Consider the following 13,468-nt stretch of genomic DNA (forward strand, 5'->3'; position numbering starts at 1 on the left):
ACAGGCTACAGCAATTCTGATAGAAGCAGGAACTGCAGTTTAGTCTCTTATTGAGTATGCTGGTGCTAATCTTTACTAGCCACACCGACTGCTATAATGCAAAGGAGTGATATATAAGATAACAAAATGTCATGGGAAACAACAGCGTAATTACTTCTGAGTCAGGTACATACTGTGCCGTTCACCAAAACCTCATTTTAAGAGTTGGATCAGAATCAGATTTGATGATTCAGGCTCATTATTGAAGTCTGAGTCATACAGCAGAGCAAACCACAGCCTCTTTAGTGCACCAGGTCTGACCAAACCAGCTCATGTTGAAAATACTGGCTTGCACTGTAACATGTTTGATTTTATGCTTTTTTTTCCTCCCCTCTTATTTTTGATCAAACAAACCTGTGTTTCGTGCAGATCGGCCACATTAAACCCAGATTTGAATTACATTGTAATCTCATTACAATCTCACCACTTGGCAAAGGGTTGGATATATTAGGTACTAAGTTTTTTTAGTCACCTCTTCATGTTGCAATACCACAATCTGGGAAACGGACACACATAACAATCTGAGCCCAAACCGGGATGGCTAGATGAACTAAAAAAGAGGCTCTTGTAGAGTGTTCCCAGCTGTGGTTAGTAACTAAAAAAGGTGAGAAACTTTGGGTCCTGAAATTCATGTGGGTGTTACTTAATATCTACCTAAACACTTTGCTAGGCTGTACACACTCCATCATAACAGTAGCCATCAGGAAATACTACAGTAATTGTTCAAGGTGTTGACTTGGGCTCTAAATCAAAACGTAACTCTAAACTTGGGCTCTCAGATCTTCATCCAACTGAAAGTCTGTGGGATGTGCTGGAAGAAAATTTGCCAATTAGAGCACTGCAGGACTGTAAGGATCTGCTATTAACATCTTGATGTCTGAAACAGCTCCAAAGGTCTTGTGGAATCAGTGTGTCAGCGTGTGAGGGCTGCCTTAGAAGTGAAGGAGACCGACAGTGTTATGTGGGTGGTCGTAATGTTGTGACTTGTATTTTGATCTAAACCCCTTTATACATTATATATATACAACATAAAGTGTATGGTGATCTGTAATTCAGCTTGTGATTTTTATTTTTCTGTAGACAGAATTAATTTTATCTCACAATAAGGGATAAATATCCAGCTATAACTTTGCACGTTTGCTAAGAATGACTTCATAATTTATCATTTAATGCATATTCCTTAGCTTTATTGAGTCACTTGAATCAACAGTAACTAGCATGTGTCTGTGTTTACCAACTAGACCAAAAAGCCCAATGTGAATTCAAAGAGGAGGAGGGCAGCAACAAGACGAAGGAGGAACGACCGGACAAAAAAGGGAAAGGAGACTAGAAAACTTTGCAGAGCTAAGGCAATCCTTTCTGCCATGACTGAATGCTATGAGATGCTGAACTCCTTATAAATGGATACCTGAATCCAAACTCAAATCACAGCATGAAGCAAAAAAACAAAAAACAACAAAAAAAAAACTTGCATGTGCTGTCATTTCCTCTGCACAACGCAGTGCTTCAGTGGATTATGCAACGAGGAGCTTCCACTTCATTTAAGCTTTCCTTTCAAGTACCAGTATATTTCTGTAGCAGCTGTTTTGGGTGTTGTATGACTACTGACTCTTCAGATAAGTTTCCAAGCTACACAGAGAAACTATTCAGCCAACTGGAAATAAATTCCCCAAGCCTTTTCCAATATCCTCAACTCCCACTCAATAAGGACCAGCTGTGTACTGCATATACAACCCGGATTCATGCAGCATCTTGTGGGTTACATCCAGTTCACAGTGCATGTTGTCTAATTGCAACACAACTGTTTATTAGTTGAAGTTGTGTTTAAAAAGGGTTCATATGATTAACTTAAAGGTGCTTATGTGGAACTAAACAGAATTTTCCAAAGCATTTGCTATGGTATTAACTTGCACTTAGTAGCAACTGCTGAAGCATGACCAGGAAATATTAAGGTGCTCAAATATAGTTTTGCTTTCACTTTAGATTAGAATTACTAGCCCTGGCAGATCTCTGTTATCTTGGATATCTAAAGCTCCTCTACTTTTTATTTTCCTGCCCAGGGAGTTGTTTTAGGCTGTGTGTCAAGGTACTGTCTAATATGACACTGAGTTGATTAATCATTGAGAATGATTTATATATTAAAAGCACACTTTCCACAGTTGGCTAAGCTCAGGTCACAGACCTTTTTTCCCCCCCTTTCTGGGATATATCTACAGTAAGAAGCTTTTAGTGTCACAGTCAGTTGATGCTCTGGCTAATGGTACCTGCCTAAAAACTAAAAAAAAAAAGTTTTCTCATAGTTTTTAATATAACTACAGAAACTTTGCTACATTTTGCAGCTACAATTTTCAGTGCAGCAGCTATATATGCTTCCTGCCAGGTAGCATACATTACTTGTTATTATGTAGCCAACTCCTGTCTATAGAAAATGTATATTTAAGCTAATGACTAACACTGTTTATAATGTGGCATATCATCAAAAATATATTTATATCCCAAACAGAGATAAGGTGTGTGTGTTACTTATGAGTCAGACTCACAGTTACAGCTGTCTTCAAAATTTATTGATGGTGGATATACACAGCATTAAGTGCACAATCATATCCAGGCCAACACCTGATCTTATCAGCATAGGAAAAAAAACAGGCCTCCATTCCACTTAAACCTTTCCCATCGTGTCACATAAATACAGTTCGGCAATAAATGCCTTACTTAGATAAATAAATGCTGTTAAATGTCTTAAATTAATCATGCACCTCAAGGAGAGGGTTTCCTCTCTTCAAGTCCCACCAGCAAATTACATATGTGGGGGTAATCGAGCAAAGGTCGACAGCTAGATGTCTTTAGGGTCACCGTACTTTTGATCCTAAATACCTAAATGCACTGAACACTGACTCAGTAAAAACACTGTAAAGAAATAAAGCAATTTCAACACATCCAGGTGCATTTAGGTTTCATACAAATCTAAATAAAACACATTTTCATTCTATAGAGCATTAAAAACAAACAAACAAAAAAAAACAAACGTACAATCACTGTTCAGTCCATAAAAATGAAAGGGAATAAGAAAATAAATAACTGTATAAAATGAATGGGAATAAAGGGAATGAGTAAATGCTACATTTGTGTGTAATGTGAGAAATTTTGCCTGTGGAGTGCCCTTAAAGGGAGCACTGGCCTGTACAAACGACATTTTTTGGGGGGGCTGGTTCCTATCAAAACAGGGCGATAAGAAAAATTAGAGGCAATTATCTTTAGAAAACCGCACTGCTTTCTTCAGTAGTCATCATTATTGCACATCAATGCGGAGACAGGTGGGATTAAGGAATGCATTTCAAATCATGGGCTGAATTATTATGATACAGGGGCAATTACCCTCACCTCTAATCAGCCACCCAACACGTTTCCTTTACTTTTTCAACCCGCTTTTAAGTCTGTATCGACTCTCACTCATCTCTCATCGACTCCCTTCTAAAGACGCACTAATAGCATTTACCGAATATCCTTTATAAGTCTTACCTTTTATTTCCCAACCACCTTCCCCTTCACTGAAAATATCTATTCTCAGACTCTCTATGGGCTCTAGTTTCATGGCAGCAATGCTCATTTTATAAGCTAATGGAAAGAGCAGCAATGCTGTGAGCAGATCGAGCAGTGAAAGAAAAGCTACTCATGGGTTATACTTGTAAAAGCCACATCAGGCACTGGTGTCTTAAACCCTTCCAGGTTAACTGACCTTTGTACCAGATCTGTTCACCACAGCGATCAGTCAGCCTGTAATGAACTGCACTGCTTTTGGTAAGATATGCAAAGAAATGTGGGCTGTACTGTTCAGAATTTGGATATTATTCAGTGTGTCTGCACACAGCACCTTCACTGCCAAGAAATAAGATCTGTGTGGGAAAATAAAGATGGATATAATTGGGTTTTTTTTTTCCTCTCTTTACTACCTTAAGGGAAAATCTGTGACACTAATTTCAGGATTGGTACATCTCTCCTTTCCCTCTACTTTATTTTTCTTTTGACTGCTGTCAAATGCACATCCTCCTGACCCCACACTCGCAGCAGAATTTGGCAGATTCAACAGGGTACTTTGTCCCACAAGCGTGACAAAACTTGCTCTTCGTTCCGCCATTCCCAACGTCGTTCCCGTCATCAATATCATTCCTGAGAAAATTGACAAAAATGACAAAGCAGCAAGTTTAGAATTTATGTACACAAAGTTGCTGTATGGGGATTTTACAATACATATTTATGAGCACTGTTTGAGTCGATATACAGTACGTGCCAGTTTAAAAGTAAGCTTGTAAGCCCACATGTCACCTCACTTTGATTAAATGGGAAGTTGTTTTGCTCCAAAGCGATAATGATCACCGAAGCAATCAGATGCTGGAGACGTATGGCGGGTGTAATCAATATAATCCTGCAAGCTGTAAAGTTGCCTTTGTTTATTTTTTAATTAATATGCACATAACACTCATCCCTAATTAACGGAACGGAAAACTTGCTTAAAATAAAATGAAATCTAATTAAATTAAAATTTCCACATTCTAAGTCAAATTAGAGGTAGTGTATGCAATACAACAGCAAACCACCAGAGGTCAGGAGAGGTCACCAAATTCATTTTGCTCAGACTTTGGGTGTTCATTCACCTAGATATGTAGGTGTCTACTTTCTTCTTGTTGAGACCAGTGTTCCTCATAGATCCGTAGCCAGAGCTTGCTACTCGGGTCTTACTTCCCACACTGACAGAGAGATCAGAGGAAAAACAGACGAGGATGTTTCAGAAGTTTTCCACTGAAAGAAATGTCCTCCGTCTAGACACCATGTAGGCATACTGTATTTAATACCAGGAATAAAAAGTGAGAAAGTGAAATGAAATTGTTGATTTGGGAAGCCTCGCTGTGTTTTCGGTTCTGTTTCTTTTGTTCTGACTCACATTGTTTGAAACCAGACGCAAAACAAATATAATCCTGGCTGTAACAACATGCACTAAGATTTACCGTTCCGACAGATATTTGAATAGACACAGCTGAATACACAATTAAAAAAAAAAAAAAAGAAGTGCCACCCTGACATTAGTGATGAATGAATTGTACCTTTTACCTGTCTGGACTTGCCCACAGTACAGGGTGTCTCAAAATTAAACTGACATCATTTTATAGTCTAACAACAGCCAATTCTCAATCAAATGATCTCAAAACCAAGATGAATTTTTAATGTTTTTTTTTTTTCAGGTTGAAAAATGGTGTTCACTAGAAGTGTAAAAGGCATTTTGTGTGTTAGAATATGCTTGAACAGAGTCAAACAAGACTGGGACACCCAGTATTTAAAGCAACACATTTGCATTTGTGTACTAACCCTGAGGGAGGGCTTGTGAGCCCAGAGGGATTATTCTTCACTGTTCCTGCTGAGGAGGCCTTGCTAGATGGGATACCTTGAGTGAGAAAGGGGGTGAGAGCAATATTGAGACAAGGAATAGACGACTGTGTGTGTATTAGGTTTGTTTATGCGATAAACACAGGCTAGTGACTATTTGAAAAATCTGCCACAAATACACAATATTGAGGAGTGATGGACACAGCGGTGTGTATCGTACCAGTGGCCTGACCGAGGCCTGATCTCTGGGGTAAACGGGAGGAGGCTGCAGGGATGGTTGATACAGCAGGAGTGTTGGCCTTCTTTACGGAAGCAGGAGGCTTGTACTGAACACAGAGAGAAGGCAGCAGAAAATGAGCACATAGTACAAAGGATTTCACCATGGGTAAAAAGAAATAACGTAGTTATTCTAAAGATCACTATGACTGCACAAGCAGAATGGTTTGTGGTTGTATATAGCATGTATTAATATGTAGCTTGGCTCTAAAAAGAGTGGGCTGGAAGAAATACACAACAAGTGTAGAAACATGGCACAGCAGGAAGCTTTAGTGACATAATGATTAACGACTTAGGTCTTTTCATTATAATGGGAAATCAGAGCTCTTAACCAGAAGGGTTTAAACCCTGCAGTTTTTATTGGCTACCAAATTAACTCCCCAGCCATGCACCATAGCTGTTGCTAAGTAACTTGTAGTTCTACATCTGCTACAGAGTGCGAGTCTCACCGTGGTCATAAAAGCCAAGGATTTACAGGCAGCACTTCTTAATTATCAGTAATCAGCAATAACACAGAACTGCCACGTGTATTTCAATCAGCAGTATAGACTTATAAACCTGCCTATGTGTATTTTTCAACATGTAAAAAAAAAAAAAAGAAAAAGAAAAAAAAAAACATCTGTGCACGTGTGTACCTGTGTGCGACTTGGAGGCTTCTTGGCATCTCCTAACTTGCTTTTGTTGGGCATTCGGGCAGCCTGTTCCTGACAGAATTTGATGTGCCTGTCAGCTGCACTCTGGTTGAACCTCCTCTGACAGTAAGGACACTGGATATAGTCTAAAGAGAGATCGGGTAGTAGGAAAATATCTGTTATAATATATCAAAATTAGCAAGAACTTAACTGATATAGGATTTTTAACAAAACTGATATTTGATGATTTAAAAATCGTTTTTTTTTCCTTTCAGACACACGAAAGATAAACAGATTTCCTGAACACTGCACAAACGTTTAGTTATGCAGGGTTCTAGTCAGCGGCTGATTGCCTGGCACTGTGCCGGGCTGAGAATTTCACCGGCTTGTTATCAAAACTGTCCACTATTAGCAGTAGAAAGCGTTATCTGATAGCCAAGGGGACCCACCCAGACCTGGACCCTACAAAGGTTGCACAGGTAGTCAAACCAACTCCTCCAGGATGGCACATCACATCTGTACATGTGACAGATGTGAAAATGTCTGGAGAAGCCATGGAAAATGTTACGCTGCCTGTAACACTGACCGGTTTGATGGTGGGTCAGTGATGGTCTGGGGAGGCATATCCATGGAGAGACACACAGACCTCTACAGGCTAGGCAACGGCACCCTGACTACAATTAGGTATCAGGATAAAATCTTTGGACTCACTGTCAGACCACTACAGACCACTGGACCCAATGCAACACTGATGCTGGTACAGGTGCAGTGGGTCCTGGCACAACACAACAATGCCCGGCTTTATGTAGGCAGTTCCTGGAGGATGAACGAATCACTGACTGGTCCCCACGCTCACCTGACCTAAAGCCAATAGAACACCTCTGTGACATCCCCCACGACATCATCCATCGTCTCTCTCTCATTAGGAGCATGCCCCGATGTTGTCAGGCATGCGTACAAATATATGCTGGCTATATAAACTACCGAGTACCATTTTGAGTTGCTGCAATGAAATTTCAGCAAAATGAAGTAGGTTGGTACCTGGGTCATAAGTAGGAGGAGGTGGTGGGGGCAGTGGTCCCCCATCCTTCATAACCTGATTGAGGACCTTGGCAGCCCGGATGGTGGCAATGAAGTCTGCATGTTTCTTGCGCCAATTTGATGGCTTCTTCGGGGGTTCTGCCTAGCACAACAACAACATCACAAAGCAGATGCTCTGTTACAGCTGGTTGCTTTTATAGTTTGACATTAAACAATCTAACATTAAGAAAATTCAATTAAGCCACCCATTCCCAAGTGTTTTAACTCGACAGGTTTCATGGCAAATATTTCATGATTACACTGTCTTATCTAAGCTCACTCACTCTACTCTTAACACTAACAAAAACTGTTTCCATGACTAAAGTACAAGTTTTATCCAAAGTTGATGACTACCGACAGAAGTAGTTCACCGAGTTCAGTTGTCTAAACTGCATTTGAGGCAACATGACAGCCTCGGTGAATTTCTACTTCGTCCTGTGCAGTTACAGACATGTTTGTCTGACAAACACAGGTGATTTTGCAAGAGCTAGAGACAATGTTTATTTTCTCCCTGCACATTTTAGTGTATATTCCTCATTCTTCAAGTACTGCCAAACAAAAGGGAAAAAAGCAAGTAACTATAAGTTTGTCCTGTTGATATCACAAAGCTGAAAATACTGTAATTCTAGTGGGAGGACAGAGTGAGCATGAAGACGTTAGCTGAAGCCAAGCCTATCTGAACAACTTCGAGGCAACAAACTGGGCATTCTTACTTATTCACAGTGACTACATATACTCTTGAGACAGTTTCTCACAGAGAAGAAATAAATGAAACTCTGCAGGTTTGAGGTGAGTTGTTAAGGAGTAATCTGAAAGTTCAAAGAGACCGCAGCAGTGGAACTAGAACATATAGCATTAAGACAGTCATGTTAAAACACAGAGAAAATATAACTGGATACAAAAGACACTGTCAGTTAAAGACAAGAGGTATGAAAGGATTATTTTTTATTAATATCACCAGAATGAGTTGACACACCCACTGGCTATTCAAGCCAATATTTCAAGGTAAACAAAGTATTTATGTAGCCAGAAAAACAGCGAGAGAAAGCCTCCCGGGATTCAGCAGTTTATCCTGCTCAAAATCATATCTATGAGAAGGAGGAGCAAAAAGAAAAATAAAGACAAATCAACTTACTCTTTCAGTAGCAGATGAACTTTGTGACTGAAATACAATTGAAAGTGGTTTACATTTTGAAAATAAACCATCAACACAAAACACTGAATGTGCTGCATGGAACAGTAAACTCAAATATGAGCTGTTCAATTGTAACCATCACAACGTTGTGTATATCTTAATGGCTTTTCTGGGTTCTCCTGATCTAGAAGCCTTTATATCCAGACCTTGTATCTAGATTATACAAGATTATGAATACAGCAGCAGATTTACACTCTTTGCCGTGTAATATGTAATAAGTTTTGAAGGAATGACCTTAAAAATATGAACTTAATGGCAACAATGTTTCAAACAACATGTGAAATCCAGCTAGCTTTCTGACAGAGATATGTGACTAAGCATTTTTTCTCTCTCCTATCAATAATCAAATAAATCCTTGCTGAAATGTTATGTTGGCATTCCATCCCTTTGCTTAGGTGAAGGCTTACCTTTGGTTTGATGGGTTTCAGTACAGGGATGTCAGTTCCCTCAGCTCTCTGTCTGCTGGAGTCAAAAACCTTCCTCTTTTTAGCTGTTGATTTTTGGCAAATTTTTGCATGCTTCTCCTGTTGGAAGAGGACAATGCGTACAAAACATGATAAAACATTACCTGCTTTTATGTGTTTTTGACAAAGAGATTTGCACAATTCTTTTACTTTCATTTAAGTTTTCAACTACACTTCCAAAATGCACTTCTTGAACAAAGAAGAAAATTTATTTTTCAAGTATAAATTTGTATGTGTAACACTAACGACACCAGTAACCTACTCAAAGCTGCATCCAACTGTCTGAACCATTCTAATGTCTTCCTGATGGAGAACCAAGCATATATCTCTGCCCATATCTGGAACAACACCACGCTTTAATGCAGCCATTATCAACTAATGAGGCTGAGTGCTTGCATAGGTGCACAAATTTGCTTGTTTGTATTACCAGGAAACACCATGCTCGTGACTATGCAAATAACACACTGAAACCATTGTAGCTTTGATGTATTAACTCTGTATCATGTTTTAGTCATGTGAACACATTGTGATATTCAAGAAACTAGTGTGACCCAACCTGAGTTTCATTGACATGCTATATTATTATCAAGATGGGTACACTGTGGTCATAAAGGGATGGACATGGTCAGCAACATTACCCAGGCAGGCTGTTGCATCAAAATGATTGTAAATTGGTACTTAGGAGTCCAGCATGTGCTAAGAAAATATCCCCCACCCCATTAGACCACCACCAGCGGCCTGAACCACTGATGCAGGGGAAGACGGATCCGTGCTTTCACGCTGTTTACATCAAATTCTAACCGTACCATTGAAATGTTACAGAAGAAATAAAGACTCTTTTTTTCAGTCTTCTAATGTCAAATTTTGGTGAACCTGAGTAAACTGTAGCTTCAGTTTCCTGTTCTTAGTTGACAGGAGTGCCACCCAGTGTGGTCCTCTGCTGCTGTCTGAATGTGCTGTGCTCTGCATAACTTTGTTGTAACCAGTGGTTATCTGAGTTACTGTTCCCTTCCTATCAGCTTGAAGCAGCCAGGTCATTCTCCTCTGACCCCTAACATCAACAAGACATTTTACCGAGAGAACTACCGCTCACTGGATACTTTCTCTTTTTCATTCTCTGTAAACCTACAGATGAGAGACAATCCCAGTGGATCAAAAGTTTCTAAAATACTCAGACCAGCCTGTCTGGCACTAGCAATCATGCCACACTTAAAGTCACTTAAGTCACCTTTTTCTGATTCTCGGTTTACACATCTAAATGCACCGAGTTCCTGCCACGTAATTGGCTGACTAGGTATTTGCATTAACAAGCTGTTGAACAGGTGCACCAAACAAAGGTGCTGGTGAAGTCATAATGATAGTCATAGTATGTCAGGGTTACATTGAGAAAATAAAATAATGGGTTTAATATTTTTAAAATTTCCAGCTCTGTATTTCATAAACTAACCATCTGCTTAACATGATGGTTTGACTCCACACCATGTTCTGCTCAGCTGTGACGCTACGCTGCTACATGTGCTGAACGCACTATGAAGGCACCCTTTCTAAATTATGCCAGGCTTCTTATATTATGTAAGTAAGTGAAGTTAATATTGTACATCATAATATTTTAATGTGCATTTATTACTACTATATAGACAATAACGTGAAAAAACACTTTACACAACAATAGGCCAGTCAGTGTAAGTGTTAAGATTCATCTTTAAAGTGCAAAGGGCCCACTATGAAATAGTTTTGACAGTACAAATCTGCATTTCTTATTGATTCCTCTGCAATCAATTCCATTAGATGATCACAGACAACCAATATTTTGATCTGCACTTTATCAGAGAACAGTACTACTACAGCAGTTTCTCAGTCAATACTACATGATTTAAAAACAACAACAACAACAACAAAAGCGTTTCTGCTTTGTTAAACCCTTCATCTTGTTTGCTGACGACACTGCTGTTGTGGGACTAATCTCTCACAATGAGGAGACAGCCTACAGGAGAGAGGTCTCCCGCCTGGAGAACTGGTGCCAGGAGAACCACCTCCTGCTCAACGTCAGCAAAACAAAGGAACTGATCGTGGACTTCAGCAGGAAGCAGCAGAGGGACTACCATCCACTTGTCATCAGTGGTGCTGAGGTGGAAAGAGTGGACACTTTCAAATACCTGGGAGTGACCATCTCACAGGACCTGTCCTGGACTCATCACATAAACATCACTGTGAAGAAGGCCAGACAGCGTCTCTACCTCCTCAGGCGGCTGAGAGACTTCAAGCTCCCACTCAAGGTGCTCAGGAACTTTTACACCTGCACCATCGAGAGCATCATGCGTGGGAGCATCACCACCTGGATGGGAAACTGCACCAAGCAGGACTTCATGGCCCTAAAAAGGGTGGTTCGTTCAGCTGAACGGACCATCAGAACCACCCTCCCCAACCTGCAGGACATTTACACCAAGCAGTGCAGGCTGAGGGCCATGAAGATCCTAAAACAGCCCAGCCACCCCGGACACTCTCTCTTCTCCCTGCTCCCATCAGGCCGGCGTTACCGCTGCCTGAGGACTAAGACTGAAAGGTTGAAGAAGAGTTTTTACCCACAAGCCATCCGTCTGCTCAACTCTGAGCCCTAACTGGACCATTATTGCACAATGTAAATATTATAATTTATAAAAGTGTGTATAGTGTATAGTATATAGAGTATAGTGTATAGTGTGAATTACTTTTTTTAATTTTTATTCTTCTTATTTATATGTGTGTGTATATATGGTTGCAGGTACAAAATACATTTCACTGTGCATTGTACTGTGTATAACTGTGCATGTGACAAATAAACACTATCTTATCTTATCTTATCTTATCTTATCCCCTGAAGAGTTCTTCACAGGACCCTACTGGCTATCTGGATCACAGCCAGTGACAGATTATTTATGAACAAACAGCTGATATCCTGTCAGCTGAGAATCAATGTGGTAAATAGTGTCGACCAGGCAACTTAACCACAGTGCGTGATCAACACACACACACACACACACACACACACACACACACACACACACACACACAAAATCACGTTTTAGCAAAAAGCACTGAAGGCACAAAACTTATATGACCTTAATTCACTACATCAAACTAAACATGTGTCTACTATTAAAATGATGTACTTTTAGCAGTCATCGTACAACATAGCACATTAAGAAATGTCAGAAATGAGCAAGTGGTGGTCATTTTTACCAGGACTTTGGGGAAGAAACATCTTTTACAGGTATTGCATTGAACCCGATCGTCAACCGGAGGAGCGTCACCATCTGCAAGAATAACAGAATAAATTCTGATTGTAGAAAGTCAAAAACAAAAACAGTCCAAGAACATAAATGCACTACATAAGACGTTGAACTAATTAAATGAACATGGGAAGAAAATAATGACCTAGTTAGCAGTTCATACAAATTAAATACATTCGCTGTCATACATTGTAATTCTGGCACAGAAATGTGTATGCAAAAGCTTTATTGTTGCCTTTATTCGGTCAATTCAACGAGGAATTTCCAAATTTTCTGAAAATAGCAGGAGGGAAGCAGTCAGATTTAGCTAAGGTTAACGTCCACAGTCAAACACTTCGAAGTATTGCTCAATTACTGTCGCTAGCACAAAGGTATTTAATATCAAGGGCAATCAGTCTCTGACGATTCATTGAAATACATGCTTTAAGTCAATCATTTAAACCTTTATTGGTTAGAAGCTTGCTATCATTGGTTAGCTCCTCTAGCTAGGATTCACACCCGTTAACAGACAGGCAGCAGCTAGCTTCATCTTTGGCCCTGCCGTTACCTTAGCATTCCTTGGGTTAAACCCAAACAAAAAGGAGGACGCTATCAAAAAGTGTTCACCTTAAGCAGCAGCCAACCCCCGAGCGTTTATTTGGAAGATAAAATCGAAATGCTGAGGCTCCAAATTTGCCATAGAAGGATAAAATAAACTCACGAAGAGCAATATAGCCTACCTTCAAATTCTTCCATCCTTATGTTATTCCCTTGTCTGGTCCTGGTGCTGTTGTTTGAAAACGGCCAAACCTAAACGGAAAATACGAGATGACTAACTCCCACTCACTTCCGGTTAAGTTCAACAAAGGAGGAAAGGTTTTAGTTTTACTCACTTATCCTGCAAAAAAGTTATTTTAATTTGCATATAAATTAATTCAGCGGGGCTTTGTAAATTAGTGATGACTCTTCAGCTCTACTTTCTTGGTTATGACTTTAAAATATTTTTTTTTGTCTGCATTTATGCGAGTTATGTCGATACTAGTTATTGTGGGGTGGGTTTATCGCGTGAATTCTTTCAGAAATGCACCTTAATTTATTTTGTCATGTAGATAGTATTCAAATAATAATTTATTCCTAGTCCATATGCTGGCGTTT

At 39.7% G+C, this 13,468-nt stretch overlaps 1 protein-coding gene across 4 annotated transcripts; it reads right to left on the reverse strand.

Moving 5' to 3' along the window:
- Positions 1 to 2,581: 2,581 nt before the first annotated feature.
- Positions 2,582 to 13,468, reverse strand: zc2hc1a (zinc finger, C2HC-type containing 1A). 4 transcript variants are annotated; one of them, XM_030756537.1, is made up of 11 exons: positions 13,401 to 13,452; positions 13,054 to 13,123; positions 12,285 to 12,358; positions 9,009 to 9,125; positions 8,542 to 8,568; positions 7,368 to 7,509; positions 6,330 to 6,472; positions 5,639 to 5,744; positions 5,401 to 5,476; positions 4,692 to 4,784; positions 2,582 to 4,206 (listed from the first exon to the last, which is right to left on the reverse strand). In XM_030756537.1, exons 2-11 carry the CDS (start codon positions 13,067 to 13,069, stop codon positions 4,071 to 4,073), a joined length of 930 nt encoding a protein of 309 aa, XP_030612397.1. In that variant the 5' UTR covers positions 13,070 to 13,123; positions 13,401 to 13,452; the 3' UTR covers positions 2,582 to 4,070. The 4 variants fall into 4 exon arrangements, with proteins under 4 accessions (XP_030612397.1, XP_030612398.1, XP_030612400.1 ...); XM_030756538.1 differs by lacking the exon at positions 13,401 to 13,452 and adding an exon at positions 13,207 to 13,225; XM_030756540.1 differs by lacking the exon at positions 4,692 to 4,784 and having other exon boundaries at positions 13,401 to 13,468.

The sequence above is a fragment of the Archocentrus centrarchus genome, chromosome 20 (genome assembly GCF_007364275.1).
Source record: "Archocentrus centrarchus isolate MPI-CPG fArcCen1 chromosome 20, fArcCen1, whole genome shotgun sequence".
NCBI classification, from domain to species: Eukaryota; Metazoa; Chordata; class Actinopteri; order Cichliformes; family Cichlidae; genus Archocentrus; species Archocentrus centrarchus.

What these genes read in the sequence shown, in the direction of transcription:
- zc2hc1a (XM_030756537.1), bottom strand. An exon ending in GTTCATCTGCTACTGAAAGA is followed by an intron (nt 7,510 to 8,541) that starts GTAAGTTGATTT and finishes TTGTTGTGCTAG; the next exon opens with GCAGAACCCCCGAAGAAGCC. An exon ending in AGGCCTCGGTCAGGCCACTG is followed by an intron (nt 5,477 to 5,638) that starts GTACGATACACA and finishes TTCTCACTCAAG; the next exon opens with GTATCCCATCTAGCAAGGCC.